Source organism: Camelina sativa, chromosome 17, assembly GCF_030686135.1.
Source record: "Camelina sativa cultivar CO46 ecotype springtype chromosome 17, ASM3068613v1".
Lineage (NCBI taxonomy): Eukaryota > Viridiplantae > Streptophyta > Magnoliopsida > Brassicales > Brassicaceae > Camelina > Camelina sativa.
Genome location: NC_141896.1, coordinates 12,950,746 through 12,966,654, shown reverse-complemented (window position 1 = coordinate 12,966,654; position 15,909 = coordinate 12,950,746). Strand labels below are relative to the sequence as shown.

The 15,909-nt window shown below is 37.9% G+C and overlaps 1 protein-coding gene and 3 pseudogenes across 1 annotated transcript; all 4 read left to right on the top strand.

The window, feature by feature from the left end:
• The first annotated feature begins 3,202 nt into the window (after positions 1 to 3,202).
• Positions 3,203 to 6,204, top strand: LOC147923628 (uncharacterized; annotated as a pseudogene).
• Positions 6,205 to 6,795: 591 nt separating this feature from the next.
• On the top strand, positions 6,796 to 8,615 carry LOC147923627 (uncharacterized; annotated as a pseudogene).
• A 1,054-nt stretch (positions 8,616 to 9,669) lies between these two features.
• On the top strand, positions 9,670 to 11,625 carry LOC147923626 (uncharacterized; annotated as a pseudogene).
• A 1,816-nt stretch (positions 11,626 to 13,441) lies between these two features.
• LOC147923625 (uncharacterized) lies at positions 13,442 to 15,323 on the top strand. Its single transcript, XM_087497139.1, has 2 exons — positions 13,442 to 14,746; positions 15,037 to 15,323. The coding sequence occupies exon 1, from the start codon at positions 13,632 to 13,634 to the stop codon at positions 14,385 to 14,387; it is 756 nt and encodes a 251-aa protein (XP_087353265.1). The 5' UTR covers positions 13,442 to 13,631; the 3' UTR covers positions 14,388 to 14,746; positions 15,037 to 15,323.
• Positions 15,324 to 15,909: the final 586 nt, after the last annotated feature.

The window sequence follows — 15,909 nt, the reverse complement described above, 5'->3', positions numbered from 1 at the left end:
CCCTAGCTTTTGGTGAATGGATCAGTGAGATGTCCTTGATTGATATGGGATTCAAGGGAAATAGGTTTACATGGCGGAGAGGTCTGTGGTGAATACCTTCATTGCTAAGCGCTTGGATAGGGTGATGTGTAATGCTCATGCGTGCTTGAAATGGCAGGAAGCAGTGGTCACACATATGCCATTTATGGCGTCAGACCACGCTCCTCTCTACGTACAACGGATGCCGGAGGGAAAAGGAGATCCTCGTCGGCGACCTTTTAGGTTCGAAGCCGCATGGTTAAAACATACCAGTTTTAAGGACTTAATGGTGAACTCTTGGAATGGAGATATAACAACACCTGAAGCCCTGCGAGGACTGAGGGATACACTGAAACAATGGAACAGAGAAGTTTTTGGCTTGGTTCAAAAACGTAAGGAAACTCTTGTCAATGAGCTTAAAATGGATCAGGATTTGATACAGGTAGATCATTCAGATGCTCTGCTACAACGGGAGGAGGTTGTGTTGCGAGAGCTGGAGGATGTGTTAGAACAAGAGGAGCTACTTTTGTTTCAGAAATCTCGAGAAAAATGGGTTGTTCTCGGTGATAGAACCACCAAATTTTTTCATACCTCGACGATCATCCGACGTAGGAGGAATCGTATTGAGATGTTAAAAGATGATGAGGAGAGATGGGTCTCGGATAGGCAAGAGCTAGAAAATTTAGCTATAAACTACTATCGGCATCTCTACTCTTTAGATGATGTGGATCAGGAGTTTGTGGAGTTACCACATGTGGGGTTTGTTACGTTAACAAGAGAGGAGTTGGGAGCACTTAACAAGGAGTCTATGGGTGTGGAAGTGGAGTCTTCAGTCCGTAGTATGAGTCAGTTTAAAGCACCAGGCCTAGATGGATATCATCCGGTTTTTTACCATCAGTGTTGGGATGTTGTTGGACCTTCGGTTATTCGCTTTGTGCTGGAGTTCTTTGCTACAGGGGAGTTGCCGCTAGAGACGAATGCAGCATTGTTGGTGTTGATTTCTAAGGTAGCTAAACCTGAGAAAATTATGCAGTTTCAACCAATTAGTTTATGTAATGTGTTGTTTAAAACCACTACCAAAGCTATGGTGTTGCGGTTGAAGAAGGTTATGCCTAAACTGATTGGCCCTGCTCAATCAAGCTATGGTGTAGTGTGTTGCAAAGCCACAAACTAGGTTCATTGTTCTTTGTTTTGTTGGCTGTGTAGTGTGGATTTAACAAGGATTATGATGAGTAACCGTTGTATAGTTTGTTTGTTCTTTTGTTAATGGCAGATTCAGAAGAATTTGTTCTCAGCTCCATTTTGACATTAAACTGCATATCCTCTTTGACATACAAGAAAAGGAAAAAAGGAAGGAAGATATAATGTGTATGATATGATATCGTTCAGAAACAGTATGATATCGTTCAGTTTTGTTTTTTCAGAAGAAGGAAGGAAGATATAATGTGTCGGTTTACGTTTTTTTTTGGGGTAAATAACTTTTTTTTTGGGGTAAAATAACCTTTATGACTTTATCTTATGTACTTTCTTTGGTATGTCTTATACTAAGCATTGTCATTATTCCTTTTTTAATTAACCACCAATTTTGTTTCTCCATTATAATCTTCATTTGGTAATATATAATTTGGAAATTTATAATAAATTGTGTGATAACAATTGACAAATTTTTCCCAGAAATTTTATGAAAAGGATGAATGTTTTATACTTTATATATGAATTTACTCCACATTTTAAACTATGTATATAGACTAAACCTAAAAATAGTGATAAATTAATAAAAATTAAAACTTGATAAGTCAATATATTTTTTTGGTTCCAAATTTTTCTTATGGTTCTGCTTAAGAATCGGTAAATTAACAACTCTATAAATGAACTCTATACAGTATGCACTTTTTGAAAAATGATGAATATGTTTTATACTTACCAAAGGTGAGAGATGCTCTAGATAACATATTATATACACATTTTTTTGCACAAAAAAAAACACATATTTTTAATCCATTAATGAAAGTTTATAAAAGTAATCAATTATATAAAGCATATAAAAAACCAACTTACTTTTATTTTCATTGCACACATAAGCTATATATATACTAAAGTGTTAGATTATTTTTATATGAAACTAACAAAGATAGAAAGCCAAATTATATTGTACTAATATTATTGAAAAACTAGAATATAATTAAAATACTACTATCTCTACAATGAAAACTTAAAAATAAATACTTATCGACGATTTAAATATTTAAGGAACAGTATAATATCATTCCTATATTATAAAAAAATACACGGTATATACCTAAAACATAGAAATTGGACACTACAAAATATATAGATACAAAATACTGTACATTTACAAAATACAAAAAATTAGTTATATATATAGTTAATCTACCAAACAAAATACATTTAGCGTTTTTTAAAATAAATTTAGACCCGCGGTGTACCGCGGATGAATATATAGTATTAAATGAAAAAAAACAACCAGCCATTAACATCAACGTACGTGAAATCTTAAGAATATAATATAAAATGTTGTTTTCATATTTGTTTTTGTAAAACTTTAAACTTTATACAATTTTTGAGAAATAAATTATATGGAGATGTAATTAATGAAAATTACTGAAAACCGCATCAATGCCATAAATAGTAATACGAAAGAAGGCTAGAAATAGAAATCAAATCAACAAAAATAGTACGTTTTGATGAAAGAATACACGAAGAAGCAATCGTTGTTACCTATTTATTGAACGTGAACGTTGATCCTAGCAAGAGCGTTTCATGGTCTTTAACAACAACAACAACAACAACAACAAATTGCATGGAAATTTTGTTACCAAAACACTATAATTAGTGTTTGTCCTGAAGTGAAATTTAAATCTATGGCTCCACCACTACTTTGGGCCAATTTTTTTCTAACAAAAATGACGAAAAGGAAGAAGAGTAGCAATTTCATGGCAGTTGTGATCAAAATTAATGTCTGAGAGTTAATGATTCCATACATTTAGTTTCACACCTAACTAACTAAGTGATCAAATTCACACGTTTTTTTTTTTGGAAAAAAATAAATTTCAAACTTCCATGGGTCAAGTCTTCGAGATCTGATTTTCTTAAGTTCCTTCTATAATAACTCTACAAGTGAGCTAGAAAAAATGGTTGTACATATAACCTTGAAAATCGAAAGCCTAATGAAGATGTATTGAATGGCTGAAGTAGTGTCTGTGTGATTCAAGACGTGATACAAGATTGTTGGTGTTTTATGTGTGTGAGAAGTTTCTAGAAGGTTTGAGAAGACAATATTGAAGGACGGTTTGAGGATATATTGAAGAGGAAAACTACTATTTCTTTGGTTGAGTAAATTGGAGTTTTACAAGGAAAAGGAAAATAGCAAAAAGGAAAAAGTCTTTTTCTTATGAGATTTGGAAATCTTCTTCTATGATGATTAGGAAGTATTGATGGGTATATAAGGAGGTGTTAGGCACGTCCTAGAGAAGCAAGAGAGCTGAGGCATAAAGGTTAGAATCCTAGAGAGCTTTCTGTTGGTGTGCGGCTTAGTTTCGCGGTTTGGTGCTTGTGTTGTTCAAGCTTCTTTGTTCGTCGGTGTGACGTGTGTGTGAAGGTTGCTCAAGAGAGTTGAAGATCTAAAGTCTAGGCTCAGGGGGAGTTTAGCCCAAGGTTAGGTTATCTTGGTTTGAATCTAGGCTTGGTGTTAGTCTAGTTAAGGGTAGAGAATTATCCTTAAGATTTCATGTTATAGAACGGAGCGGTGAATTAAGAGGGTTGTGCTTAATTTACGCGTTTGCGAATAGGTTGTATTTGCTTTCTTGTTCTAGTGGAATCGAAATCTGGACGTGGTCCCGGGGAGTAGGAAAAACCGAACCTCGTTAACAAAGTTCTTGTTTTCTTTACTTTCTGCTCTTTATTATTGCCTCATCCGCATTTACAAGTGGTATCAGAGCGGGTTCTCGATAGAGATTCAGTCTTGTTTCGGGTAGATCAAGGGTGAGGGTAGTTCAGGAAGTAAGGAAGAGCTTTGAATCAGTTGTGATGACTTCATACAGAGAAGGCACGTCTATGACAAGACCACCGTTGCTTGATTCATCTAATTATGGATATTGGAAGGTTCGTATGCAAGCGTTTATTAGTAACCTTGATGAGGATTGTTGGAATTCGATTGAGCTTGGTTGTGAGCCCCCTAAATTCGTGGATGATAAAGGAGTTGAGTGTCTTAAGCGAAGAGATAAGTGGACTGCTGCAGAGAAAAAGCTATCAAGTTGCAATTCGACAGCCAAGACAGCGATTTACAATGATTCAAGCCACTTCAAGTTAATCTCTCAATGTGTATCAGCTCAGAAAGCATGGAAGTCATTGGAGAATATGTTTGAGGGTACTTCAAGTGTCAAGAGAACTAAGTTGGATATGTTGGCTTCACAATTTGAGAATCTAAGGATGGAAGAAAAAGAATCTGTGGCTGAGTTCAGTGCTAAGTTATGTGATATATCTAATAAGGCTTTTGCTCTTGGAAAGCAGTACAAAGACAAAAAGCTTGTGAAGAAGCTGAAGCGATCGTTGCCTGCAAAATTTGAGTCAAAAATTTCTGCAGTTGAAGAAGCTCATAATTTAGATGAGATGGCTTTTGATGAGTTTGTTGGGATTCTTAAAGCTTTCGAATTAAGCAAAGCATATGAAGCTGAAGGAGTTAAGAAGAAAGATGATGAAGTTAAGGAAGCAATAAAGAAGGAAGTAGACATTGGAGTAGCTCTTAAGGTATCATCTTGAAGATTCAATGGCCATGTTATCAAGACAATTTGCTAAATTTCTGAAGCGTAAGGGCGAAGAGAAGAAAAATAGAATGGGTGAAGAGATGAAGACTTTATCAAAGAATGTTCAATGTTTTGAATGCAAAGGATATGGTCATGTACGGTTTGATTGTGCTAATCTACAAAAGCATAAGAAGAAGACTATGAATGTTGTTACTAGTGATTCTGAAACAGATTCAGATGAAGAAGAAGATCTGAAGAATTTTGTGGCGTTTACAACTTTTGAAGATAGTTCTGAATCAGCGTCTGCAACAGTGTCTGCAACTGCTTCTAAATCAGCAGCAAAACCTGCAACTGCAACAGAGCATGAGTCTGAGAGTGATAGTGATTCAGAGGATATGAGCTATGAAGAACTTGGTAAGAGTTATGAGAAGTTATATGCACATTTGCTTAAGCTAGTTGATGAAAATTCAGTTTTGATTAAGGAGAAGCTCAAGTTAGAGGCTAAAGTTGTTGAAGCAGAGAAACTTGCATCAGAAAAAGAGGAAGAAGCATTACAAGCTAAAGTGCGACTTGAAGAAACTCAAAAGAATTTGAGGATGCTTTAATGGTACAGAGAAACTGGATCATATTCTGAATATTGACAAGACAGATAAGTGTGGTCTTGGATATGAAGGAAAAGTTTCAAAATCGGATCCAGTGTTTGTTTCAAGTGGAAAAATCACGTCTGCTTCAAAGCGTACTTCAGAGACTGCTACAGAGGCTGCCTCAGAGACGATATTTGTGAAAGAACGTGGTACAAAACTTTCTGAATTGCAGAATGCACCTAGACAAGTTTTTCGACCTGTTTGTCATCATTGTGGTGTTGTTGGGCATATTAGGCCAAGATGTTTCAGATTGTTGACAGAGAGGAGTCGCATGGAGAATGCTTTTGATGTAAGGTTTCATGGTCCTACATGTTATCATTGTGGAGTTCAAGGACATCTTAAGAGGAATTGTTTCAGATTCATTCAAGGAGTCAATCATTGAGGTCTAAGGCGCAACAAGATTTGGGTTAGAAAAGATGAGTTCTATGGAGGTGGTGTACTAGGCTATCAACCGCGTATTGCAAAGCGGGGAGAATTTTCCAGTTAGTTTTGACCATGTTGTGACTCATTCAGGGGCAGAATGAAGATGTGTCTGGTGATGTTGTTTAGGTGTTTGAACTGATGAGTTCACAAGCATAGTCAAAAAGGGGGAGAATGAAGATGTATTGAATGGCTGAAGTAGTGTCTGTGTGATTCAAGACGTGATACAAGATTGTTGGTGTTTTATGTGTGTGAGAAGTTTCTAGAAGGTTTGAGAAGACAATATTGAAGGACGGTTTGAGGATATATTGAAGAGGAAAACTACTATTTCTTTGGTTGAGTAAATTGGAGTTTTACAAGGAAAAGGAAAATAGCAAAAAGGAAATAGTGAGATTTGGAAATCTTTTTCTATGATGATTAGGAAGTATTGATGGGTATATAAGGAGGTGTTAGGCACGTCCTAGAGAAGCAAGAGAGCTGAGGCATAAAGGTTAGAATCCTAGAGAGCTTTCTGTTGGTGTGCGGCTTAGTTTCGCGGTTTGGTGCTTGTGTGGTTCAAGCTTCTTTGTTCGTCGGTGTGACGTGTGTGTGAAGGTTGCTCAAGAGAGTTGAAGATCTGAAGTCTAGGCTCAGGGGGAGTTTAGCCCAAGGTTAGGTTATCTTGGTTTGAATCTAGGCTTGGTGTTAGTCTAGTTAAGGGTAGAGAATTATCCTTAAGATTTCATGTTATAGAACGGAACGGTGAATTAAGAGGGTTGTGCTTAATTTACGCGTTTGCGAATAGGTTGTATTTACTTTCTTGTTCTAGTGGAATCGAAATCTGGACGTGGTCCCGGGGGGTAGGAAAAACCGAACCTCGTTAACAAAGTTCTTGTGTTCTTTACTTTCTGCTCTTTATTATTGCCTCATCCGCATTTACAAGTGGTATCAGAGCGGGTTCTCGATAGAGATTCAGTATTGTTTCGGGTAGATCAAGGGTGAGGGTAGTTCAGGAAGTAAGGAAGAGCTTTGAATCAGTTGTGATGACTTCATACAGAGAAGGCACGTCTATGACAAGACCACCGTTGCTTTATTCATCTAATTATGGATATTGGAAGGTTCGTATGCAAGCGTTTATTAGTAACCTTGATGAGGATTGTTGGAATTCGATTGAGCTTGGTTGTGAGCCCCCTAAATTCGTGGATGATAAAGGAGTTGAGTGTCTTAAGCGAAGAGATAAGTGGACTGCTGCAGAGAAAAAGCTATCAAGTTGCAATTCGACAGCCAAGACAGCGATTTACAATGATTCAAGCCACTTCAAGTTAATCTCTCAATGTGTATCAGCTCAGAAAGCATGGAAGTCATTGGAGAATATGTTTGAGGGTACTTCAAGTGTCAAGAGAACTAAGTTGGATATGTTGGCTTCACAATTTGAGAATCTAAGGATGGAAGAAAAAGAATCTGTGGCTGAGTTCAGTGCTAAGTTATGTGATATATCTAATGAGGCTTTTGCTCTTGGAAAGCAGTACAAAGACAAAAAGCTTGTGAAGAAGCTGAAGCGATCGTTGCCTGCAAAATTTGAGTCAAAAATTTCTGCAGTTGAAGAAGCTCATAATTTAGATGAGATGGCTTTTGATGAGTTTGTTGGGATTCTTAAAGCTTTCGAATTAAGCAAAGCATATGAAGCTGAAGGAGTTAAGAAGAAAGATGATGAAGTTAAGGAAGCAATAAAGAAGGAAGTAGACATTGGAGTAGCTCTTAAGGTATCATCTTGAAGATTCAATGGCCATGTTATCAAGACAATTTGCTAAATTTCTGAAGCGTAAGGGCGAAGAGAAGAAAAATAGAATGGGTGAAGAGATGAAGACTTTATCAAAGAATGTTCAATGTTTTGAATGCAAAGGATATGGTCATGTACGGTTTGATTGTGCTAATCTACAAAAGCATAAGAAGAAGACTATGAATGTTGTTACTAGTGATTCTGAAACAGATTCAGATGAAGAAGAAGATCTGAAGAATTTTGTGGCGTTTACAACTTTTGAAGATAGTTCTGAATCAGCGTCTGCAACAGTGTCTGCAACTGCTTCTGAATCTGCAGCAAAACCTGCAACTGCAACAGAGCATGAGTCTGAGAGTGATAGTGATTCAGAGGATATGAGCTATGAAGAACTTGGTAAGAGTTATGAGAAGTTATATGCACATTTGCTTAAGCTAGTTGATGAAAATTCAGTTTTGATTAAGGAGAAGCTCAAGTTAGAGGCTAAAGTTGTTGAAGCAGAGAAACTTGCATCAGAAAAAGAGGAAGAAGCATTACAAGCTAAAGTGCGACTTGAAGAAACTCAAAAGAATTTGAGGATGCTTTAATGGTACAGAGAAACTGGATCATATTCTGAATATTGACAAGACAGATAAGTGTGGTCTTGGATATGAAGGAAAAGTTTCAAAATCGGATCCAGTGTTTGTTTCAAGTGGAAAAATCACGTCTGCTTCAAAGCGTACTTCAGAGACTGCTACAGAGGCTGCCTCAGAGACGATATTTGTGAAAGAACGTGGTACAAAACTTTCTGAATTGCAGAATGCACCTAGACAAGTTTTTCGACCTGTTTGTCATCATTGTGGTGTTGTTGGGCATATTAGGCCAAGATGTTTCAGATTGTTGAGAGAGAGGAGTCGCATGGAGAATGCTTTTGATGTAAGGTTTCATGGTCCTACATGTTATCATTGTGGAGTTCAAGGACATCTTAAGAGGAATTGTTTCAGATTCATTCAAGGAGTCAATCATTGAGGTCTAAGGCGCAACAAGATTTGGGTTAGAAAAGATGAGTTCTATGGAGGTGGTGTACTAGGCTATCAACCGCGTATTGCAAAGCGAGGAGAATTTTCCAGTTAGTTTTGACCATGTTGTGACTCATTCAGGGGCAGAATGAAGATGTGTCTGGTGATGTTGTTTAGGTGTTTGAACTGATGAGTTCACAAGCATAGTCAAAAAGGGGGAGAATGAAGATGTATTGAATGGCTGAAGTAGTGTCTGTGTGATTCAAGACGTGATACAAGATTGTTGGTGTTTTATGTGTGTGAGAAGTTTCTAGAAGGTTTGAGAAGACAATATTGAAGGACGGTTTGAGGATATATTGAAGAGGAAAACTACTATTTCTTTGGTTGAGTAAATTGGAGTTTTACAAGGAAAAGGAAAATAGCAAAAAGGAAATAGTGAGATTTGGAAATCTTTTTCTATGATGATTAGGAAGTATTGATGGGTATATAAGGAGGTGTTAGGCACGTCCTAGAGAAGCAAGAGAGCTGAGGCATAAAGGTTAGAATCCTAGAGAGCTTTCTGTTGGTGTGCGGCTTAGTTTCGCGGTTTGGTGCTTGTGTTGTTCAAGCTTCTTTGTTCGTCGGTGTGACGTGTGTGTGAAGGTTGCTCAAGAGAGTTGAAGATCTGAAGTCTAGGCTCAGGGGGAGTTTAGCCCAAGGTTAGGTTATCTTGGTTTGAATCTAGGCTTGGTGTTAGTCTAGTTAAGGGTAGAGAATTACCCTTAAGATTTCATGTTATAGAACGGAACAGTGAATTAAGAGGGTTGTGCTTAATTTACGCGTTTGCGAATAGGTTGTATTTGCTTTCTTGTTCTAGTGGAATCGAAATCTGGACGTGGTCCCGGGGAGTAGGAAAAACCAAACCTCGTTAACAAAGTTCTTGTGTTCTTTACTTTCTGCTCTTTATTATTGCCTCATCCGCATTTACAAGTGGTATCAGAGCGGGTTCTCGATAGAGATTCAGTCTTGTTTCGGGTAGATCAAGGGTGAGGGTAGTTCAGGAAGTAAGGAAGAGCTTTGAATCAGTTGTGATGACTTCATACAGAGAAGGCACGTCTATGACAAGACCACCGTTGCTTTATTCATCTAATTATGGATATTGGAAGGTTCGTATGCAAGCGTTTATTAGTAACCTTGATGAGGATTGTTGGAATTCGATTGAGCTTGGTTGTGAGCCCCCTAAATTCGTGGATGATAAAGGAGTTGAGTGTCTTAAGCGAAGAGATAAGTGGACTGCTGCAGAGAAAAAGCTATCAAGTTGCAATTCGACAGCCAAGACAGCGATTTACAATGATTCAAGCCACTTCAAGTTAATCTCTCAATGTGTATCAGCTCAGAAAGCATGGAAGTCATTGGATAATATGTTTGAGGGTACTTCAAGTGTCAAGAGAACTAAGTTGGATATGTTGGCTTCACAATTTGAGAATCTAAGGATGGAAGAAAAAGAATCTGTGGCTGAGTTCAGTGCTAAGTTATGTGATATATCTAATGAGGCTTTTGCTCTTGGAAAGCAGTACAAAGACAAAAAGCTTGTGAAGAAGCTGAAGCGATCGTTGCCTGCAAAATTTGAGTCAAAAATTTCTGCAGTTGAAGAAGCTCATAATTTAGATGAGATGGCTTTTGATGAGTTTGTTGGGATTCTTAAAGCTTTCGAATTAAGCAAAGCATATGAAGCTGAAGGAGTTAAGAAGAAAGATGATGAAGTTAAGGAAGCAATAAAGAAGGAAGTAGACATTGGAGTAGCTCTTAAGGTATCATCTTGAAGATTCAATGGCCATGTTATCAAGACAATTTGCTAAATTTCTGAATCGTAAGGGCGAAGAGAAGAAAAATAGAATGGGTGAAGAGATGAAGACTTTATCAAAGAATGTTCAATGTTTTGAATGCAAAGGATATGGTCATATACGGTCTGATTGTGCTAATCTATAAAATCATAAGAAGAAGGCTATGAATGTTGTTACTAGTGATTCTGAAACAGATTCAGATGAAGAAGAAGATCTGAAGAATTTTGTGGCGTTTACAACTTTTGAAGATAGTTCTGAATCAGCGTCTGCAACAGTGTCTGTAACTGCTTCTGAATCTGGAGCAAAACCTGCAACTGCAACAGAGCATGAGTCTGAGAGTGATAGTGATTCAGAGGATATGAGCTATGAAGAACTTGGTAAGAGTTATGAGAAGTTATATGCACATTTGCTTAAGGTAGTTGATGAAAATTCAGTTTTGATTAAGGAGAAGCTCAAGTTAGAGGCTAAAGTTGTTGAAGCAGAGAAACTTGCATCAGAAAAAGAGGAAGAAGCATTACAAGCTAAAGTGCGACTTGAAGAAACTCAATAGAATTTGAGGATGCTTAATAATGGTACAGAGAAACTGGATCATATTCTGAATATTGACAAGACAGATAAGTGTGGTCTTGGATATGAAGGAAAAGTTTCAAAATCGGATCCAGTGTTTGTTTCAAGTGGAAAAATCACGTCTGCTTCAAAGCGTACTTCAGAGACTGCTACAGAGGCTGCCTCAGAGACGATATTTGTGAAAGAACGTGGTACAAAACTTTCTGAATTGCAGAATGCACCTAGACAAGTTTTTCGACCTGTTTGTCATCATTGTGGTGTTGTTGGGCATATTAGGCCAAGATGTTTCAGATTGTTGAGAGAGAGGAGTCGCATGGAGAATGCTTTTGATGTAAGGTTTCATGGTCCTACATGTTATCATTGTGGAGTTCAAGGACATCTTAAGAGGAATTGTTTCAGATTCATTCAAGGAGTCAATCATTGAGGTCTAAGGCGCAACAAGATTTGGGTTAGAAAAGATGAGTTCTATGGAGGTGGTGTACTAGGCTATCAACCGCGTATTGCAAAGCGGGGAGAATTTTCCAGTTAGTTTTGACCATGTTGTGACTCATTCAGGGGCAGAATGAAGATGTGTCTGGTGATGTTGTTTAGGTGTTTGAACTGATGAGTTCACAAGCATAGTCAAAAAGGGGGAGAATGAAGATGTATTGAATGGCTGAAGTAGTGTATGTGTGATTCAAGACGTGATACAAGATTGTTGGTGTTTTATGTGTGTGAGAAGTTTCTAGAAGGTTTGAGAAGACAATATTGAAGGACGGTTTGAGGATATATTGAAGAGGAAAACTACTATTTCTTTGGTTGAGTAAATTGGAGTTTTACAAGGAAAAGGAAAATAGCAAAAAGGAAAAAGTCTTTTTCTTATGAGATTTGGAAATCTTCTTCTATGATGATTAGGAAGTATTGATGGGTATATAAGGAGGTGTTAGGCACGTCCTAGAGAAGCAAGAGAGCTGAGGCATAAAGGTTAGAATCCTAGAGAGCTTTCTGTTGGTGTGCGGCTTAGTTTCGCAGTGTGACGTGTGTGTGAAGGTTGCTCAAGAGAGTTGAAGATCTGAAGTCTAGGCTCAGGGGGAGTTTAGCCCAAGGTTAGGTTATCTTGATTTGAATCTAGGCTTGGTGTTAGTCTAGTTAAGGGTAGAGAATTATCCTTAAGATTTCATGTTATAGAACGGAGCGGTGAATTAAGAGGGTTGTGCTTAATTTACGCGTTTGCGAATAGGTTGTATTTGCTTTCTTGTTCTAGTGGAATCGAAATCTGGACGTGGTCCCGGGGAGTAGGAAAAACCGAACCTCGTTAACAAAGTTCTTGTGTTCTTTACTTTCTGCTCTTTATTATTGCCTCATCCGCATTTACACCTAATACATTTGTTGTACATATAAAGTCGGCTACCAGTTTTTAAACGCTACAAGTGAGCTCGAAATGATGGTTGTATTGCATATTTTCGTAGTAAAAAGGTATGTGGAGAAAGAATAAAACTAAGAGGATTTTTTGTATATATAATTTAAAACAGTGACAAAAACTGTTGAGTCTGCATATTGAGTGTGAACGTTGAACATAGCAAGAACTAATTTTCAATAAACATAAATTACAACTACTATCAATATTTGTCTTGATTTGGAGCTTTAAATCTATGGCTCCACCACAATTTATGATTATGGGGTTATAGAGTGCGTTGTACCAATTTATGTCTCCACTAAAATGATGAGTTCACATGTAATTTCAGAGCAAAGAGATCAATCTTCTCGCGAAGTTTTATGTCCGTGGGCCAAAACATATCAAGGCTCATGGACCAATTAAGTCTTCCAGATCTATTTTTCTCCTATATTTATATGTTCTTTCTCTAATAATTCTACCTAGCTAGGTAGTTTTCGGTAGTGTTTATCATTTTAAGAACTTAAATTAAGCATTAACAAAAGTAAAACAACTTCAACACGAGCTGTGAACCAAGAAGTTTAGAATCCAAAAACACTGAAAAGGAGTTGTGATGTAATATTTTTTACTCAATTAAATTATAGAATCTCAGTTTGCAATGATCAACACACTAAGAATACACATGATTGTTGAATCTAAACTAATTACAAGGATTTGGGTTTCTAAATAATTCTAATTATAATGCAATAACAAAGTAAACAATCTAAAACAAACTCAAACCAAGGCAAAAGAAAACAAATTGCAAAAAGACTAACAAAATGCAACACAATCAAACCAAGATTAAGCAAATCGCTCAACAATAACTAAAACACGAATCTCTGGGTTTAAGTAATTGATTAGGAGTGTTAAAGAGATGGATTATGGAGCTTTATACAACCTCTAAAAGCAATGATCCTTAGGCTATTGAGGACTATTATGTTATTTCTATATTGTGTAGATGACCTTGTGCAATATATGTAAAGTACTTAGCGTTTATTCTTGTATATGTATATAAGGGCTGTGCCTATGAATGAATAAAGCAAGAAACCGTTTATACACATTTAGTTTCTTCTCATGGTATCAGAGCAAAACCTAATCTCTTAGGTCATACGATCCTCGTTTTTTTACTCTGTTTTTCCCTACTCTGTTTTGTTCTCTTGTTCTTCTCCTTTGTTTGACCTTAGTATTATCGATCTATTCTTATCGATATACTTTCTAGTTTAACATCACGATGAGTGGAGAAGATGAATCTTCTGTTACTAAAGCACGACACACACGGTCTGAGCCGACACGACGATGGATAGATCCGTATGATCTCTCTTCCGGATATAATTCAGGCTCAGTCATATCTCAACCTCAGTTGCGCGGTCCAAACTATGACGAGTGGGCATTGAACATACGACTTGCTTTGCGGACAAGAAAGAATTTTGGTTTTGCGGATGGTTCAATCCCGAAACCGGCTGATGATTCTGATGATATTGAAGATTGGTGGGCAAATAATGCTATGGTGGTCTCCTGGATCAAATTAATGGTAGCTCCGGATCTGTGTAGTTCTCTCTCGCATCATGAAGTGGCTCATGACTTATGGATGCATATACAAAAGCGTTTCTCGGTGAAGAATGGACAACGGGTTCAACGACTTAAGACGGAACTTGCATATTGTCTCCAAAAGGGAACAACAGTCGAAGCTTACTATGGGAAACTTAGAAAGCTTTGGACAAGTCTTGCTGATTTCCAGAGAGCAAAGACGGTGGAAGAAATTGCCAAAGAACGGGAAGAAGACAAGCTTCATCAATTCTTAATGGGACTTGATGAAAATAATTTTGGCGTGGTGAAGTCATCGTTGCTCTCCCGAGATCCTTTGCCATCCTTGGATGAGGCGTATCAAGTAGTTACTCAAGATGAGGAGTTGAAGAAGGCGAGTCGATGTATGGAAGAACGTAATGATGACGTTAGTTTTGTTGTCCAAACATCATCTCGTCCTTGACCTCAAACTGTTCTGCGTGATCCGTCTGCTGTGTGTACGAGTTGTGGTCGGTCTGGTCATCTTGCTGACAATTGTTTTCGCAAGATTGGCTACCCATGGTGGTGGGGAGATAGGCCTCGTTCGAAGGTTCCTGCTACTCAGCCGTCGATTCCTTCTGGTGGGACGAATGGTGATCGTCGTGGTGGTTCTTTTGGTTCCGCGACCTCCAAACGGGTAGATGCGGCTCATGCTAACCAAGTTGTGTCCACACCACCGGTTTTTCATGCTAACTCCGCCATTACTGAAGCTGACCGGGTGGGTGTTAGTGGGTTGACCGATGCTGAATGAGCGGAATTCTGGCAAGTGTGATCATCTCTCAGGTAAGATTTTTATCGAATCTTGGGTTATTGATACAGGTGCTTCGAATCATATGACCGGCAACATTTATTTCCTTGTTGATATTTGCGATATGGCTCTGGTTTTTATTAAACTTCCTGATGGACGTTTTACTACGGCAAATAAACATGGAAAAGTTTCTCTTGGATCACATCTTCAGCTGTCTAGTGTGTTTTTTGTTGATGGGTTGCAGTGTCATCTTATCTCTGTTTCTCAGTTAACTAGAGATAGGGGTTGCATTTTCCAAATATCTGACAAACTTTGTGTTGTCCAGGACCGCATCACACGGATTGTGATTGGAGCCGGTGAGCAGTTGTATGGTCTTTATTTTTTCCGAGGTGTGGAGGTTGCGGCTATGACACAAACCTTGGACTTTCAGCCTTTGGATGTGTGGCATCGTCGCTTAGGACATCCTTCTTCTACAGCTATGGAAATGATGAAGTTTTCTGATAATACTAGTAGGAATGTTTTTGATTTCAAGTCTTGTGACGTTTGTATTCGTGCTAAACAAACACGAGACCTGTTTCCTTTGAGTATTAATAAAACTACGATGGTTTTTGATTTGGTTCATTGCGATTTATGGGGTCCATATCGGACTACAGCGATTTGTGGGTCTCGGTTCTTTCTCACTATAGTTGATGATTTCTCACGAGCTGTGTGGATATATTTGTTACCCTCAAAAGCTCCTACTGCATCTACACTTCGTGGTTTCATTTCTCTCATTGAACGTCAATTTGATAAGAAGATTAAGAAAATTCGAAGTGATAATGGGGCTGAATTTTTGAGTCTTGGTGGTTTCTTTCGGGAACAAGGAATCATTCATGAGACTTCTTGCGTTGGGACACCCCAACAGAATGGACGCGTGGAGCGCAAGCATCGACATATACTCAATGTTGCGCGCGCTTTACATTTTCAAGCTAATCTCCCTGTGGAGTTTTGGAGTTTTTGTGCTCTTACTGCGGGATATTTGATAAACCGCACACCTACTGCGGTCCTTAATGGAAAGACTCCATTTGAAATCTTATATGATCGACCACCACTGATGGATCATTTACGAGTTTTTGGATGTCTATGCTATGTTCACAATCAGCATCGGGATGGTGACAAGTTTGTTTCTCGGAGCAATAGATCGATATTTCTTGGTTAT